Raw genomic sequence first — 18731 nt, forward strand, 5'->3', positions numbered from 1 at the left:
CCACATTCTTTCACTTTCAGTCCTGCAACATTTGCTCTGAGGCCATCTGCCTCTTGCTCCACCCAACCTAATTGTGCTTTTTGTGTTTGTGTGTGTTGTCTGCGTCTTTTATCCCTCTCCCATTCCCTCTCCTCTGTTTGTTTAAGATGATATTTTAGGTGGCCTCCTGAAACCCACAGTGGCCTCTCCCAACCAGGGCCTGACGCCCAGCGCCCAAGCAGGCAAACTGGTTTCCGATGACTTGGATTCCTCCCTGGCCAACCTTGTGGGCAGTAAGCGTCTTGTTTTTGTTACATCAAGTGAACTCTCTGTATTAGGGCTGCACGATTAATTGAAATAAAATTGGCTTGGTGCAATTATTGAATCGCAAAGACTGAAATTTAATTGAAAATATGCACTGCGTGTTTTAGAGTGAAGCATGGCACACATGCAGCTCATGATCCAGTTTTCAGTGTCTCAGAGCTGCTCGGTTTATAGTATAGTAATCAAAATCCCCCCCAAATCATGCAGCCCTGTCTGTATTCTGGTAGTAATAATCAGGAACAGCAACTTTCATGTTATTTATTGATATAGGATGTTAAAAAGGTGAATTTAGCATTACGCAATGGCTGGCATAGTCCTAACAAGTTTTTCTCTCTCTTTTTTTAATTATTTTTTTATAGATCTCGGTATTGGAAATGGAACAATGAAGAAGTATGAACATTTACGGTTCAGCTCAATCTAAATTCATAGTAGTGTTCAAACTTTATCATGATTGTTTCTTCTGTTCCTTCTCAGTGACATCCACTGGATTCAACCCGGAGAGAAGAAGTTGACTGGAGGAACCAACTGGCAACCAAAGATGGCTCCGACCACAACATGGAACCCTGCCACTATGGTGAGGAAACAATATGTGCTTTCTCTTACTCAAATGAAGCAAAACTCATGCTAGAAACAGCTGTCATAAACCAATAGACGGATAATAGTTGGAGATCCTCCACTGATTCTGAAATGGGCTCTGTTCCAAACCCTGATGAGCTGCCTCGCTGTCTACATGGGGAGCTACCTTCTAAGACAGCATCATAAGTGACTGAATTGAAGCATTGTACAATAGCAAAAACTAATTTCACGTGACCAAAATGGCAGTCCAATGATTGGATGACGATGTATACTGACACAAAATGGCTAGCTAACAATTGTTCTGTAGGTGTACAATGATCAATAGAGACTTCTGTCTCTTTAAACATTTGCTTAACAGGTTTTATTGTCATGTAATGGAACTTCGACTCATTGATGCATTTCATTTACTTCATCTGTTTATCATTAACTGTGAATAACTTTTTTTTAACAATTTCTGAATGGGTACAACTGTTGTACTTTTCCAAATTGGAAGTTGATTCCATATCCATATACTTTGAAGTAGTGGTCGACCGATATATCGCCGAGGCCGATATATATCGGCCGATATTTGGAATTTTTTAGATATCGGCATCGGCCGATAAATCTTTCCGTTTGGCCGATATATTTCAAAACAGTTTGTGACTCTGCATTAGCGCTTTTTTCCACTGACGCGAACAGAGCGAGCGTGAATGAACTGAATACACTCGCTCTGCTCCGCCCAGCACCGTAAGACAAGCCACCAGAGAATGTCTAATAGGAAGAGAATTGGCACTCTCTGCTTACTTCCGGTTTCTGGACTGGCTGCAGTAACACGTCTCTGTCCATGCGGGGGCGCTCGCAGGCGAGTGCAGAATAAATGGAGGTCTATGGCGAAATACCCCTCAAAATCCACTTTTCTCAGGATATAATTTTTTGTCTAGTAATTTGAATGTTGTATTCGAAAGGAGAAGCAAAGAAATTACACATTGCTGGGTGTTAGATTTTTTAGAGTCACTTATTTGCTTTAAAAAGTCTTTTAAAATGTCAATGACGTCATACACATCGTACGACCAGACATACAGCTTTACGGCAATCCTTCAGTCACTATGGTGCTTTCGCGCTCTGCACTTTCTTTTCACTCGAGGCATCGACAACACAGCTGACACAGGTAAATACACATGCTAGAAGAGTTTTTGTTTTGTTTGTTTCTGGTCCCGCTTCGGATGCCACGATGCCATCAAGCGGTATCTCTGGTCGTAATCAGTCCTTCACTGACCAATCAGCGTCCATTAGCAGAATGCTAGCGTGTTATAGGCAACAACAACTCAACCTGTAAGAAATCGAAAGGACATAAGTACTCGTTCATTCAACTTTCGACCTATAACCCATGTTGAACTTGCAAAACCTACAATAAAATCTGAGATTTCTCAACGGCAATCAGGTGAAAGATACACATTTAGCCGTATAGCCCCATAGACTCCCATTCAGTCTGCACTCGCCCGCGATCACCTCCAGTGGAATTCTAATGGAACTGCAACCAAGATCTATACAATGGGGCTAATAGGGAGTGCCAAGGCTCTCCGTAGACGGGCTCTGAAGCCACTCAGAAGTGAAGCAGACATCTGACAGACACAGTAAATGACCATTCGCATTTGCTTTCTAACCTGATGCTACATTGTCACACAAAAACACTCCGGCGTGCAGCAGAGTCTATTCAAACAGTACCGTGATATGTCAGATCCGCAGCCCAGCGGTAGCTCCAGTGGGGGTCACAGATGTGATATAAACGAATTCAAACAAAACTGAAAACATTTTACCTCATAAACAGTCAAAAATCCTGTGACTGACTGTTCCTCAGATACGCGCGTTGTTCTCGGGTTACATTTAAACTAGACGCTGTTTTCCAACGGACTCGCGTGCACGGAAAAGCTGGGTCGCTTGCACTACAGATCAGTGGTCGCGTGAGGTGGATGAGAGGAGAACACTATGTAATAATATTACGTTTGAAAATAAATCCTTGAAAATGTTATTCACTATCTACTGTATTTATTTATCCATGATTGGCGTAATATCGTGTGTAGTATACATTTTCATATGTTCATGTATGTCATGCAAATACATGTGACGGCTTAACGTTTTAAAGAAACAAACAAGCAAAACTAAACACATAAATCATTATTACTTAAATATACTTGAAGTAAAACAACCTGTTTAAAGTAAATAGTGTAAATAAACTATGTGAGATTAATATTTAACTATGTATTGTACATAAAATGTATGTAATTTCACATACTATTTTGTCATTAATTTATGAATATTGTTCAGATTGGTTCATTTATGTGAGATTAATATTTAACTATGTATTGTACATAAAATGTATGTAATTTCACATACTATTTTGTCATTAATTTATGAATATTGTTCAGATTGGTTCATTAATGATAAATGTTATTTGTAACCTGCAGTAAGCAGCAGTAATTATTTATGTGACTGAAAAAATGACTGTAAATATTAAAGCAGACAAGAAGCTGCACTAAAACTTTATTGAAGTGTTACCTTACCTTTTTGTTTGCATTTTAATTTCTTAGTAAATATTTTTTATTGCAAAAAGAATTTTGCATGAATAGTATGTACAATAAATGTTCATTTAGTTTCACCAATATTCTTTATGTCTCTCATTTACTGTATTCACATGTATTGTATCGGCCAATCGGCCAGATTGCTTTCTCAATATCGGCATTGGCATCGGCCATTAAAAATCCCATATCGGTCGACCACTACTTTGAAGTAAGCATTTGGCTTAGCTAACAACTTGATACCTTATACAAATGTTGGATAAAATAGTATTTTAATTAGTAGTACTATTTTCTAGCATTACTAGTTTTCAGGATACTTTTCTTTATTATTATTTTTATTACTGCTGTTATTTTTTCAGTGGGGTTGTCACAATGCATTCTGGCATTGCCTTATTTCGGAAATATATATGCAATTCTGCTTTTATTTTGACCAAATTGAGGTATCTTATAAAGCAACATGATTTTGCTGCCTACTTGTTGTCTAGGTATGCAGCACATTAGCTTTTGGAACAGAGCTGTAATCCACCCTCAAAAACAGCTGGAATGTATTGTGTCTTGTCTGTGTTTACAATGTGTTTGTGTGAGCTTACAATGCGATTTGTTAGTGTGTTGTATGCCCTCTAATTGTGTTTGTTGCGTTGTGTAACTGTTCTCGTCCGGGGGATAAACAGAACGGCATGCTTTTCCCACAATACGTAAGTCGAATTGTTGAGTTGAACGTTTCTCTGAAACGCATGAGATTATTAACCCCACCGCACCGCCTTTGCTTTGGTCACAGTTTATGACCTGTGCGTGCGTGTGTGTGTGTGTGTGTTTGAGTGACCAAAATTGCACTGAAACCCATGAGCTGATCTAACAAAATGTTATCTCGGCATGGCTGACAGCTCTCTACCTCTTTTACCATTTCCTCATCGGTTTCATTTGTTTATCGCCATCAGCAAACAACTGTAGTCATTTTGGCGTGAATCAATGGGTTAGTGTTTCCAGTGCAGGGTTTACTGGACATTGTGCAAAGTCCAATACAAGTACCTTGTACAAGCCCAACTGTTTGATTCAGATCTATAATGTGCCTTGGTAAACCTTCTGATGGAAACACTTCCACCAGAGATTTTTTTTTTTTCTTAAACAGGATATTGATGGATTTATAAGTACATCAGCATGATTTAGTCCCATTAAATCCTGGAGAGTTAAATGTTTCTCCTAAGAATGCAGTACAGCTGAACTGTTTGCTTACCCTAGTCTAGATACAAGTTTACATTTCCATGTTTACATTGTACCATTTTGTATCTTAATGAGATTCCACAACTCTGCCACCATATTTACCTTCCATCATCTTGAGATTCATTTCAATTTGTTCTGATTCGGTGTGATATACACAGAAAAGCACACAAGGTTTAGTTCAGATAGATTCACAACAGTGTTCAGAGAATTTGTAAAACTTTAAAGATTGGGGATCTTTAAGATTTTTTTATTTTTTTCCCCCAAAACAAGTAAGCTCAATAAGGCTGCGTTTATTTAATCAAACGTATAGTAAAACCATAATATTCTAAAATATTATTACAATTTAAAACAGTTTAATATACATTTAAAATGTAATTGATTGCTGAAAGCTGATTTTTTTTTTTTTAGCCATAACACATTACTTTTTAGTTTTCATCGTCTCATGATCCTTCAGAAATCATTCTAATATGCAGATTTAGTGCTCAAGAAACATTTCTTATCAATGTTGAAAATTATTGTAATGTTTGAGGACATACACACTTTTTTTCAGGATTCCTTAATAGAAAGTTTAAAAGCACTTATTTTAAAAATATTTTTGTAACAATGTATTAGTCTTTACTGTCACTTTTGTTGAATTTAAAGGGAAAATTAGCATGAACAGTGAAATATCTGTCAATTAATTTAATATCGTATTACTTTTATCCATCACAGCTTCGTAAAGGGTTTTGTGACATCAAAACAATCTCCTCTGCTTTTTCAGAAGTTGTCATAGTTCATGGGTAAATTACCCTGTGTTCGTTAAAATGTTTATTTAACAATTTATTGGTCATTTGGTCACCATCATTGAATTTAGGAGGCCGTTCAGAGGAGCGAAGCACCAGAGGAAATAATAGTGTGTCTGTGGCTACCGAAGGCCTTCTTGAGAATCTCACAGCTCCTTCACAAAGAGCTTCTCTCTTCCACCAGAGCTCTGCACCTGCAACTAATCACTCTGCCTTCAAAGAGGTCACACACACACTTTTTCTCGCTCTCTTCCTCTTTATCTCCTTGCCCATATTCCTGTTTTGATGCTCTGTGTGTAAAGACATCTTCAATGTTTCCCAGATGTGAGCGACTCTCCATGAAGAGAGAAAGCTAAAATACTGAAGTAAAATACATTTTGAAAAGAGCATTCTGTTAGTCCACTTGCACAAAGTTGCCTTTGTTCACCGAGCGCCGTGTGTGTAAACGTGGAGACTGAGATGGCGTGTCTGGGGCAGTTGTGATCTCATGGCTGCACGAGTGGAAATTTCTCACTTAAGGTGTTCAGAAGAATCGCTCTTTCATGCAAAAAAAAAAACCTGACGATGTTTCACCTGTGGTATTTCTGTTCTAACATCGAATGTGTCTTCTAGGCTCCATCAGTCATGGCCTTCCCTGCCACGACGCCCACAGGAATGATGGGATACACAATGGTGAGTAGAAATTACTGCATTACTCACTCCATCAGTGTCAGAAGTATTATCTTTTCTACTCCTGTGTATTCGGAGACTGCAGTGATGCTGTCAGTGTAGTGTGGGTGTGCAGAACACGATAAAGGGCTCTCTAGAGCTCCAAGCACCTCTTCATTGAGTGCAGGTCAACGATACAGAGACCTGTATCTTTTTTTCTCTCTGTGTTTTATTCAAGTTTGCGGGTTTTTCTGCATTGCTTTCTCCTCCATGAGCCCTTAGCTTTAAGAAAAAAAGATGGGCATCATTTGATGTTCTTGAAAAACACTTTTTTTTTTTTTTTTTTTTTTTTTTTTTTTTTTTCTCAGTGTAAGACTGGATGGTCTAGTGTTTGTTTACTTATTTATTAAGCATGAGCGGGAACCAATGTTATAATTCTGGTGTAGCTCCTTATTTTATTCATAGTTATACATTAAGTTTTATTTTTAATAAAACAATTTAATTATGTTTTAAATTATCATTAAATTGTATGAAATAATTTAAGAATGAAAGAGATCCTGATGTAGCACCTAATAATTATATCAATAATAACTGATTTGTAATTTTATTTTTAATTAAAAATATTTATTATAATAACTGTTGTTGTTGTTTTTATTGTTAATAATACAAATATATTCTAATTAAATTATTTTATTGTAAATTATAATAAAATTGAATGCATTAATTTTATTATTATTATTTGCATTTAAATCCACTTGGACTGAGGGGTCACATGGACATGAAGGTTCTATCTATAATCAACACTGAGTCTTTCCTTTCCTCTCCTCTTTTAGAGTTTTACATTTATACTTGATAATAGAGGTTGAGTAAGCCATACAGGTAAAGCAGCGCAGGCCGTGGTTAATGGTTAAAAGAGAGGCACTTTTCAATAACAACATCTGCACTTACATAACTGCTATTATGACTCATACATTTTAGATTCTCCAGTCCAAATCCTGTATTTACCTCAGTTTTTTTGTTAAGAGTTAGAACTAATGTAGAAGAATATGAATTGCTTCAGACACCCCCCCCCCCCCCCCCCCCCCCCCAACCCAACCCAACCCAACCCAACCCCCACCCCCACCCCTAAAAATGTGTTTCTGTGTGTAACTTTTCCTGTCTGCTGTGTTATGTAGCTCAGGTGGAGTTAAACAGTAACTTTAGTCTGATCAGATGAGAACATTGAGTTCAGACTGGCTCACATTCCTCTTTGCTGAGTTTCAGTACTGTCAAACACAGTGTGAACAGAGGAACTCTAAACCATTGGCATTTAAAGTTCCAGATGCTAACACTGTCCCAAAAAGTCATGACAGGACATTGTTTTCTGTTTCATTATCCCTTTCATTTTTTGTTTTATTTCCTTTCTAGCCGCCTCAAATGGGCTCCATGATGACCCAGCCTACCATGATGTACACGCAGCCTGTGATGCGGCCGGCCAATCCCTTTGGCCCAATCTCAGGGGCACAGGTATAACCTCACACATAATAAGGTTACAAATCAAATTTGGAAGCCTTAAGGTGTGGTCAGATTTACTGTTGAGTTGGCGAATTTTCGCCGACAAAATCCAGTAATTTCTAAAAGAATTCACACAATCTGGATTTCCCCACACAGATTTCAATCCCCAAGCAATTTCAAAGTCGCTTGGTTTGAAAGTGATTTCTGTGTGAGTTCTGCTTCCTCACTAGACTATAGATAACAGACAATTGATATTTTTTGCCTGTGAAATTTCAGTAATGTGACCACACCTTAATCCAATCATATTTGGCCATTTTAGAGCACAGTAGTTATCCATAGGTCTCTGCAGTTTTTGTATTTATCCAGCCCCATGATTCTTTTCGGAATAAAGCCATCAGGTCAACCCTGACTGATCATGCTCTATTCTAGAAGCCACTCTAGAACGCCAGAGGCTTTATTCAGAATGCGCTGTAGTTAGTTCACCCTCATGTGCCATCACAGCGCTGTTCTGAATATGAAAGCTAGCATGGTGGCCTTCACACATCTCTGGGGAAGCATATGTATTCCACAATCACACCTAAATTTCAGCTCGAAATACATATGGTGCCCCCTGCAACTCCTGCTTCATTTCTGTAGTAGTGTTAGCACAGGAAATCAGTACCATCCCGCAACCTTGCAGAACGAGAAGGATTTTAGTGGCTAGCAAACAGCCCTTTCTCTTCCTGAACCTCTCTTTTATTATCTAGCCTGTCTGGCTCTGAATTTTCCTCTTGTGTGTGTGTGTGTGGCTTTCCTCGGACCCCTTCAATCTATCTCGTTCTTTCTAAACTAGCTCTCTACAGCCTCTAGTCCTTCCAGTTCAAGTCCTCTCAGAGCTCCGGGACAGGACCCTTTTGCACAGCTGTCTTTGAAGGATTTCCTTTAGAGCGTCTTTAGGTACAACATGTCTGCTGTGTGTGTGTGTGTGTGATCGGTGCTTCTTGCTTTGTTATTGTTTCTATTGTCAAAACTCTTACCCCTGTTTTTCTATGTGCTGCAATACTAATGTTTTCTATATCCATCATTATGATGTGGTTTGTAACAGTTCAGCTTGTTGAAATGATCTTCCTTAAAACGGAGGCATTTTTTACAGAGCTCTTGAAGTTCATTTACAAATCATGCATGATTTTATTCTGTTTCTCCCTGGGATTTAAAGAGGTCATATCATCCAGAATTAAATCTTTCAAGGTCGCAATGTAATGAAAGTAGCGACAGATATTTTCTTTAGTATTATGAACGTACATCCTAATGATCTTATTTTTCTTATCAAAAAATAAAAAAATGTAGGGCGGGGACTTGGTTCTGTGCATCGGTTGTTGATTGGATCGAGGCAGATCTGAGTGTGAGCTTGCAGTTGATTGTAAGAAAGGGGCAGAGTAATTGATTGAAGTCTGGCATACGTCACCAGAGAAACAAAAAATATAGTTTCAGTCCAGTCAAATCTTTTGTTGCACATTTCAGTGTGAATTTTCTAAATCTGTTGGAATGTGATGCAGGATTTGCAAAGAAGTAGATATCTTGTTCAAGCTAATCAAGAAAGCTTTTCTTAACAGTTAACATTAAGATAGTATGTTATGCTGTTAGCTTGCTAACCAAAGACTATTACACAAAGAGAAGGAAAAGTTTGTGTCAAGTTCTTTTTTATCTTTGGGGTGTTGCTATCAATTTATTGATTGCTGTTGCTCATTTTACATGCGGAGGGGGCGTGGCGAGCTAGCTTTGAAAGCATGAGATCCCACCCTCCCTTCAAAGCGCTCTTCAAAGCCACGCCTCCTCCAAAACAAATGGCGTTAAATTACCTTGTCTCAAAGTACATAATAATGAACATAAACAACTTAAAGAGCACTGACCTGTACCACCTGACACCAGATTAATTTTGCCGTTGATAGTGTTGCCTTTGAAACGCATAAATTCAAGTCACTAACAGATCCGAGTATAACGTCAGAGGTTTCCATCTCACAGCATCAGCTGGTTGTTTTTGGTTCAGGAGGAACTGTAAAAGGCGGCTGCCGTTTTGTTTGTGGTGCTCGGTGACTGACATCTGTCGAACTCTGCATAGCATGAGCTAAGTGTACAGTAGAAAAATCTGGCTGTGCATGTACAGTACATGCGTACTATGCTTATGATGAAATGTCGTTCACTGTACTCTATGCGTGAAAATTGGAGTATACTTTGGGCTTAAGAAAGCATTGGTTATTTAATGCATTAGTAATGTTTTTTTTTTCTCAAATAAAATTGGAAAAAGTGATATGACCCCTTTAAATTAAAGGTTATCTTGAGTTGCAGCCACATATACTCATCTCATACTCATCTCATCATTTATTTGTTGCTTTACTCGATGCATTTGCATATTCAGTTCATTATGTGACTCTAAAATCAGAATATTCAGTCAGTCATCCAATAAACATCCAAACATATTGCCCTGGACACTGTCATAATGGTTCTGTTATTATAATGTGTTATAAAATCAAATGTCAGATATACAGAAACAAGTCCTGAAATGTCTATTGATGGCATCAGTAATATGTGTTTCTCTGATTCCAGATGCAGTTCATGTAAGTGAAGGAGGGTCGACGCTTTCCAAGGATGAATTATACGGCAAATCTCAAACCTTTAATCTCTCTCCAGTTGGATGTTTGGCACTTCAAGGAGAGTTCTGCCCCAGTACAAACCTGTACAGGAATCAGAGGGAGGGGTGGGAGGGGCGTTATGGGATACGATGGGTGGGGTTGGGAGGGGTAAGACTTTGTTGCCCATATATGGAGGACACAGCGCGCTCATTTTGTAATTTGTCTAACGCGGTAACAGTTATTGTACCGATCTGCATCTGTAATGAAACACGAGGGTGTTGAAAGAGTGCAAGAATGTGGTGGGTTTTCACAAACACAGCTTCACTTTTTTCCATGGAATGGAGAACCGAGGGATCGGGGATTTGGGTGAAGTTGTCTTTATCCGATCATCAAGCAAGCATTACCTGATTTAACCATCACCAATTAGAAATTCTAACATCGGGTTATATTATTTCAATTTTTTATGTTATGACATTTGCAGTAGACATTCCTTGTGTATTGTCTGTATTTATTTATGATTTACCCACTGAGGACTTTTTTCTTTTTCTTTTAAGCTCTTCCTTATGGGAGGTGTTTCGAATTATGTGTTCATATGGGTATGATTGGTTGTATAATTTGGATTTGAGTGACTGAATTATTTTATATATATATATATATATATATATATATATATATATATATATATATATATATATATATATTATACACACATATATAATATAAAAAAATGGGGGGAAATGGACACCTATAAACTGACTGATACAGCACTAAGTATTCTCAGAAGCAGTTGTATGTCTAGTGCAATTTCTTTGTTGCTCAAACGCTCACCGCCCTCCATTTGTAACAAACATAGGATAAAATATACAAATCATTATGCCACATAGTCAGTTCTGTGCCCCGGGTGGGGGGGTTTCGTGAGGGAGCATTTAGCAAAGCACTACATTTGTGATTCAGCAGCATTGCATTTGGGGAAGATCTGTATTGCTTTCTGCTTGGCATGTCATTATTTTACATTTGACAGTTATATGGCTGCCTTTTCAACCTGAATGTGCAGATTCGCCTTTGTTTTCGGGCCACCCAAAAGCAGTTTCGTGTGTGTTTGTGGGTGCGAGTGTGTAAATGTGAGTGAGAAACGCAGGTTGCTGTCGGTATTGGATGGGGTCGGTAGTGTCTAGCTGTAGGTCCTGTAGCGCGAAGAAAGGGGGCACTGTTGATCAGTGCTCAGTGTACATAAAACAGGCCCTGTCCAGTAGGGAAGTACACAAAGGGTGGTCCGAATATGAGGGCGATTCTATCCATTGATTTTGCATATTTACTGCATCATCCCTGCAGATTCTATTTTGTTTATATGACAACAAAAATGAAGCAGAATTTGGGTGATTTTCAAATAAAGTGCATCTTCCACAGAATTAAGTGTTTCTTGTTGATCAGGGTTTTTTTTGTATGTAATGTTGTTTGTTTGTGTGTGTGTGTATATATATATATATATATATATATATGTGTATATATATGTATGTGTGTGTATATGTATATATATGTATATATATGCATGTGTATATATGTATATATGTGTATATATATGTATATATGTGTGTATATGTGTATATATGTGTGTATATGTGTGTATACACACACACACACACACACACACACACACACACACACACATATATATATATATATATATATATATATAATATAATATATTAGTTTTTTGGAATCCCTGGAAATTATTTAACATTCATGTATTTTAATTATCATCTAACAACTGCTGAATTTCACAGGTGTTGTATACAGATACATCAAATTCTTCAGACTGTGAAGCTGACTGCTGAAACTTTCTATTGATGATCTTTGTTGTAATCGGCCACTTTGCAGTTTGCAACAGGTCAAAGGTCATCTCCTCGCTCACATCCACAGGGCTGTTCGGTGGTGGGTGCCGGGGGGATGCTTCACCTATTACGTACAACAGTCTCTGCCCCAGCAAGTCCAGATGCATCGCCCCCTAAACACAAACGCAGCAAGCTTAAAGCGGGTTTAAGTTTGGCTTCATTAACAAGGGCGGTGACTGTTCCCCATCCGTGCTCATTTCATCTATATTCTAGCCCATGATGCCTGGAACTGGCAGTGGGAAAATCAGACACTGTGTTTCCACAGGCCTTATGTTCCACTGAGAGGGCCTATTTGTATTTTACCAGATAATATCTGTCATAAACAGATCGGAGGTGGTGTTATTAGTCATGCATTCGTTACTAATCAAAAATGAATGACTGTATATTGATGCCATCTTCACTCTTGCATGTGGCTAGGTGGGGCGAACACAGCTAGCATTGTCTATGAATGTAGTACAATGAATTTACCGTGAAAGTAGTCTGACTACTGTACATCTCGCTGAGGTCAGGTGGGGTGGAAGGAGTTGTGCCATCACAGGCGGTAACATCTCTTTCCTGTTGAGCCTCTTCAGCTTTCTCTAACAGCTGGAGGGAATACGGGGGTCTGTTGACCAATGCTGGAATAAAATTGACATTATGAGTGATTGATAAATATTTGATGGCTAACGTCAATGTATAAAATAGGTGTGAGGCTGTTGGCTCTATAAACGTGCACTCAGAGGCCATTAAGTTTAAACTGCTGAGGACATGAAGTTTTGAGCGCTAATGAAAACACTGCTGCCCTGTAATGTATTGTGTATATAATGACATGACTTCCTCTACTTTGGGAGCATTTAGAGAGGGCTGAACAGTACCGGTATTCAGAGAGTTATACAAGTCTCCCAAACTGGTAATACTGGGGGCTGTGGTAGATTATTTAAAGTGTTGTACTTATATGATTACAATAAAGTCTTATTGCTTTGTTTAATTTTAGTCGGTCAAAGAAGAGTTTATTGCTAATTAAATGGAGCTGGTCAGTTTGTAGTCTTGAATCTCAGAAGAAAATTGGTATTTTAGCATGTAGCATATTTCCTATGGGTTTTTTTAAAATGGCGGTTATTGATTTGAGTAACAGGTATATTCACATTAGCAAAATTTCCCAGACATAAAAGGTATTTTCTGTTGTCAATAGTGTACAGATGAATGAAGCACAGTTCACACAGAAGTCACCTTTACACCAAGCAGCTTTCTGTTGGTCAGCGTGGTGAATCCATGTGACCAACTCGAAACATTTGCGAAATCTGCGTTGGGAAATATTTCATCGTCACAGGAATCCACACAATTGGATGTTTTATCCGAAATGACTAGTTTTTGCTGACAAATGTTTGCGGAGAAACATTAACTGTGACTGCACCTTTACTGTTGCTCAGCAAAATATCGCAGGCAAAATCTAGTAATTCCAATAAGAAATGCAAATTCTGCGATTGCAAATTTGCTGCTCTCACCAACAGAAAGCTTGGTTTAAAAAAAGTGACTTGTGTGAGCGAAAATCTTTGCGTTTGCTTGCAAAACTAAAATATTAGGTGGGGAGAAAGACTACATTTCAATCCTTTTAAGAGCAAATGCAAAGTTTCACATGGGAACTCCAATATTAGAACTTCGTGGTCTTCGTTGTTAAGTTTTTCTCTTTTGTTCTCAAAAATACTTCAACATGGAGATATTAAACTCTTGTCTGCCTTAAAGGAACACGCTGACTTTTTGGGACTTTAGCTTATTCACCGTATCCCCCAGAGTTAGATAAGTCCATACATACCTTTTTCATCTCTGTGCGTGCCGTAACTTTGACGCACCCACCGCTAGCCTAGCTTAGCACAAAGACTGGAGGTAAACGGCTACAGCTAGCATACTGCTCCCAATAAGTGACAAAATAACGCCAACATTTTCCTATTTACATGTTGTGATTTGTATAGTCACAGCATGTACAAATAACAAGGTCACATGAGACACAGCCGCCATCTAACCGTATACATACTGGGAACTATATTCTCAGAAGACGAAGCACTGCTACTTGGGCGGAGTGATTTGCTTGCAGCACCTGAGAAGCCCCGTGGTGATGAGCAGAGAGTTCGCTCAGAGTTAGAGTAAATCACTCCGCAGAAGTAGCAGTGCTTCGGGAGTTAGTTATTGGGAGCAGTATGCTAGCTGGAGCCGTTTACTTCCAGTCTTTGTGCTAAGCTAGGCTAGCGGTGGGTGCGTCAGACAGTTACAGCACGCACGGAGATGAAAAAGGTATGTATGGACTTGTCTAACTCTGGGGGATACGGTGAATAAGCTAAAGTCCCAAAAAGTCAGCGTGTTCCTTTAAAATATTTCTACATTCAAGATTACAAGCTTAACAAATCAGGCAACTGTTGTAATCCTTTTATAGTATCATTTTTGTCCTCAAGTTACACCTCAGAATGGTTGTTAGGGTTTGAGACTGTTTTCCATTAGACAATCAGCATTGTCATGTCACATTTCTGTCTCCAAGCTAGAGTAACTATGCTGGTGATTGGCTCAAAACAATCTAATGGCACAACTGAGCTCCCTTAAACAAAGATGAAGGATGAACAAAGATTTCAAATCACATACTTCCAAGAGTCCGAACTACTTCCATTTAAATGAATGGGAATGCTAATGGGTGCTTTCTCCCCGATTCATACTTATGCAACTCTTCTTAACTGTTTTAGTATTTCTACTCTGTTATGGCGCCATCTATTGGTTATAAAAAGGCAATGCTTCTTAGGTAAAAAGCACCAGGTGTTCAGTTAAGTCTTGTTTTTTATTCTTAGACTGAACACTGCTATTATTAGCAATGTTTGGATTACCTGATGTTTCCTCGAGGCTTATTTTCATTATGTTCCTGTCCATACTACGGGTGTCATGGGACCCAACGCTAGCAGATTGCGCAAGAAATTCATCGTCTTGGCTGAGGGAAACAAGAGAACACTATGAATTCAAACTTTATGGTCCAGAAAAATCTCACAGCTTCAAAGTCAAACTCATACCTGATCAGAAGATCATCCATATGGTGTATTTGGAAAAGATTATTAACAAGTTCCAGGTTTTCCTTTTCTAACTGCTGGACGGTGGATTCCAACACTGCGACGCTGTTAATATATAGGGGAACCTGACATGGGAGATTAGCTGCACTTTATAATCTTTGCACGTACGATAGGATGTATGTATGATAAAACCTAAATCTAGACCACACCTTTTTAATCATCTGATTATTTGCTTTAACCAATGATTTACTGTTTATATCAAGGTTTTCAGCTGCTCTCTGAAACATAAAGAAACATACAGTTTCAGTACCTCAGAACATACATGCTAGACAATGTGTCAGCAGACTGCAGTACCTTAATGGCAAGATGATTTATATCCTTGATACTCTGTGCTTCCTTTTGCATGGTTTTTTCAACAGCTGCAGCCAGAGATCTCTGAAAATGTTCTGAATTTTTTTTTTTTTTATTAAATTATTATGTGTGTTATATAATTTAAACAATGTTGTGGCCATAAGTTTACATACATCTGCAAAACGTTAATAATTTCAAATAGATGGATCGTTTTTTTAGTTCTGCCTTAAATAAGCTCTTTCACATAGCAGATGTTTACATAGTCCACAAACATTTTTATTCAATTTACACAAACCAGTTCAAAAGATACATACACTTGATTCTTAATACTGTGGTTTTTACTTGGAAGATCTACGACTGTTTTTATGTTGTGTTATAGTTCATAGATTTTTCTTCAGTTTAACTGCCCAGGACATAAAAGGAACTCATAAACAACTATCACTAAATAAATAAATTAAAAATTTTTTTATAAAAAATGTATAAATAAATAAAAGCCATGGATCATCCAGATAATGACATACAGTATCAAGATTAATAACCATTTTTTAGCTGTTATTTGTCTTGTTGGTTAAATGCAGACATCTGTTATGTGAAATAGTTTATTTAGGGTGGTAATAAATAATAATAATTATAAACTGTGCTGATTTTGCAAGATAACATAATAGATATTTGTGTTCTGATTGCTGTAAAGTTAAAGCAGAGGATGGAAAACGCACCTGATAACTCCTGGAAATTCATTTGTGTAGAGGCAATATGTTTTTCCAGTTTTTCTATCTTTTGATAGTCTTTAATGCTGCCCTCGTTTTTGTACTGTAGCCTTTCCTGTCTGTCCGTCTGTAGTTCCTCCACTTGCACCCGCAGCCTTGCGAGCTTACAGCGTAGTTCTTTCACACAAATGCACACACGACAAATATAAATATAACACCGCGTAAACCATACAAGAAAGGGATCACTGAGGCACACAAATCTACCTTTATTACAATAATGTATAAAAGTAGCTAGTCAATACCAATACGTGCTGTGCGCTATATTTCAAGTGTTCTATAGCCATTGCTTTGTATGATGAACAGATCAGTCAGCGACTCGATAACCTGTTCAATATGTGAATAAATCAGATCGTGTTTATGAACTGGATCAACTGTTTCGCTGAGAAGATCCGACTCTTGATTGATTCATTCGTCGCTAGCTACTTCTGATGAACACATCAACACAAAGCTATCATATGGCTTTAAATGTGAAATAAAGCGTATAAATCATATTTAATTGTTTTTTAATTTTTATGGAATTTTGCATTTTGAAGCTTGAAATATGGGGACATTCTAAAAACGTGGAAAACGCTTAACGTGGCATATACAGACCCTTTCCAAAAAATTAGAATATCATGGAAAAGTTTCTTTATTTCCATAATTCCATTCAAAACGTTAAACTTCCATAGATTATAGATTCAGGGCCCACAACTTAAACGATTTCAAGTATTTAGTTGTTTATTTGTACATAATTTGGGCTTCCAGCTCATAAAACCCACGAAAACAGGATTTCAAAAAATTAGAATATTACATGAAATCACACAGTAATTACACAGTGATACCATGGTCATTGAACCAGGTTTTGGTTCTTTTGGCAGTGTGGGCAGGTGCTAGCCTGACTACGTCAGACTTCGTACTTCCGCTCAATTTCATTTCGCTTCTGTACTCAGTCTGAGACAGCGTAATAGCTTTCCGTTTTCCTCCGGCCTGAAAACAGCCGGCCAATCAACGAACAGAGGGCGGGCTGAGAGCCATGACGTAGACGCTGATTGTACCATGGATGCGTAGATTTACTTCACATAATCTGCAAAAGTCGTTCACAGCCATGTTCACTCCGGTATTTCGCTCGATGGTTTTGTTTTCGCATCATACATGTGTTTACAGTGGAAGTTAGATGCGGCTGAGCATGCGCATAACACACGCCATAACCAAACGTTATGTGATTGGCTTACGGGTAACCAATGATTTTAAAGCGTTGGTTTGGGGAGCCATGTCATCGGCTGGTGTTGGTCCACTGTGCTGTCCACTCAACGCAGCCGTCTACCAGGACATTTTCAGAGCACTTCATGCTTCCTTCAGCAGACAAGCTTTATGGAGATGCTTCCTTCATTTTCCAGCAGGATTTGCACCTGCCCACACTGCCAAAAGAACCAAAACCTGGTTCAATGACCATGGTATCACTGTGTAATTACTGTGTGATTTCATGTAATATTCAAATTTTTTGAAATCCTGTTTTCGTGGGTTTTATGAGCTGGAAGCCCAAATTATGTACAAATAAACAACTAAATACTTGAAATCGTTTAAGTTGTGGGCCCTGAATCTATAATCTATGGAAGTTTAACGTTTTGAATGGAATTATGGAAATAAAGAAACTTTTCCATGATATTCTAATTTTTTGGAAAGGGTCTATATGGTCACCATGAAAACCACAATTGACTATTCTTATTTTTTACATTGCATTATTTATTATTAATGATTTATTCATTCCTACACATTTTCTTTTCAGTCATGTGCCCTCGTAATACTTTTTTTTAGTATCACAAATTGCGCTTCCCTCAAAACTTTGTGTCACTCGGGTACCTTCTAGTTGTTTCTCTTGCTCTTGTTTTAGCTCCAGGTTCTCTCGAGTCGTTTGTTTCACCAGCTCTTCATCTTCTCGCTGTCTTTGCTCCAGGTTCCTCTGCCGCTCCTTTATCTGTTTATTTAGTTCAAGCACGTGACGTGTCTTCTCTTCTCCCAGCTGCTCCTGCTGCAGATACGCGTGTTTGAATTTAGCCTTCCTCCTCTTCTTCATCATCATCTTCACCAACATTAGGGTCACCACTTACCAGCTTTATCATGTTTTGCTTCTTATCTTCTAGTTGGCACATTTCATCCTTAGAATCTTGAATTTCTTTCTTTTTAACCTGAATTCTATTAGAAATAAATTAAGATAGACTATTGTCATGAGAATAAAAACGCAAAGTAGCCTAGATTAAGACAATATTGAGCACCGTACTAACTGGAACTGTATGAAGGCCTCTGCTAGAGATGTTGTATCTAATGTCTTGCTCATTTTCAGTTATACACAAGTTAGTTTACATCGTATCCTTGATATGAAAAACAAACAAAACAACAGCATTTATTAAACCTTTAAACAGGCCGTGGTAAGATAATTTGTGGGCAAAAGAGCAATCTTACCTTTGAGCTGCGAGTGTTTTCTTTTTTATTCTACCTAGTCTATTTATTTCGACTTTCGACCTATTCGGAAA

General features: G+C 38.1%; 3 protein-coding genes across 21 annotated transcripts in view; 1 reads left to right on the forward strand and 2 right to left on the reverse strand.

Annotated features, from left to right (window-relative positions):
* picalma (phosphatidylinositol binding clathrin assembly protein a) overlaps positions 1 to 11597 on the forward strand; it is a 42614-nt gene extending 31017 nt beyond the window's left edge. For 7 of the 19 annotated variants that reach the window (XM_084105014.1, XM_084105031.1, XM_084105032.1 and 4 more), the window contains 8 exons: positions 147 to 272; positions 663 to 693; positions 778 to 877; positions 4106 to 4129; positions 6050 to 6109; positions 7493 to 7591; positions 8412 to 8515; positions 10163 to 11597. In XM_084105014.1, coding sequence (XP_083961140.1) covers positions 147 to 272; positions 663 to 693; positions 778 to 877; positions 4106 to 4129; positions 6050 to 6109; positions 7493 to 7591; positions 8412 to 8504 — 533 coding nt within the window. In that variant the 3' untranslated portion in view covers positions 8505 to 8515; positions 10163 to 11597. The remainder of the gene's footprint in view (positions 1 to 146; positions 273 to 662; positions 694 to 777; positions 878 to 4105; positions 4130 to 6049; positions 6110 to 7492; positions 7592 to 8411; positions 8516 to 10162) is intronic. The other 12 variants (XM_084105027.1, XM_084105016.1, XM_084105020.1 and 9 more) reach the window with 6 other exon arrangements.
* A 341-nt stretch (positions 11598 to 11938) lies between these two features.
* Positions 11939 to 15437, reverse strand: LOC311076879 (uncharacterized protein; the record flags this gene model as incomplete). The annotated part of the gene is made up of 5 exons (XM_084105395.1): positions 15313 to 15437; positions 15107 to 15228; positions 14927 to 15027; positions 12549 to 12697; positions 11939 to 12193 (listed from the first exon to the last, which is right to left on the reverse strand). Exons 1-5 carry the CDS (start codon positions 15388 to 15390, stop codon positions 11939 to 11941), a joined length of 705 nt encoding a protein of 234 aa, XP_083961521.1. The 5' UTR covers positions 15391 to 15437.
* A 397-nt stretch (positions 15438 to 15834) lies between these two features.
* On the reverse strand, positions 15835 to 18731 carry LOC311076880 (uncharacterized protein; the record flags this gene model as incomplete). Its single annotated transcript, XM_084105396.1, has 6 exons — positions 18661 to 18731; positions 18483 to 18569; positions 18309 to 18393; positions 18061 to 18229; positions 16171 to 16338; positions 15835 to 15857 (listed from the first exon to the last, which is right to left on the reverse strand). Exons 2-6 carry the CDS (start codon positions 18533 to 18535, stop codon positions 15835 to 15837), a joined length of 498 nt encoding a protein of 165 aa, XP_083961522.1. The 5' UTR covers positions 18536 to 18569; positions 18661 to 18731.

The sequence above is a fragment of the Abramis brama genome (assembly GCF_963993115.1).
Source record: "Abramis brama genome assembly, chromosome: 25".
Lineage (NCBI taxonomy): Eukaryota > Metazoa > Chordata > Actinopteri > Cypriniformes > Leuciscidae > Abramis > Abramis brama.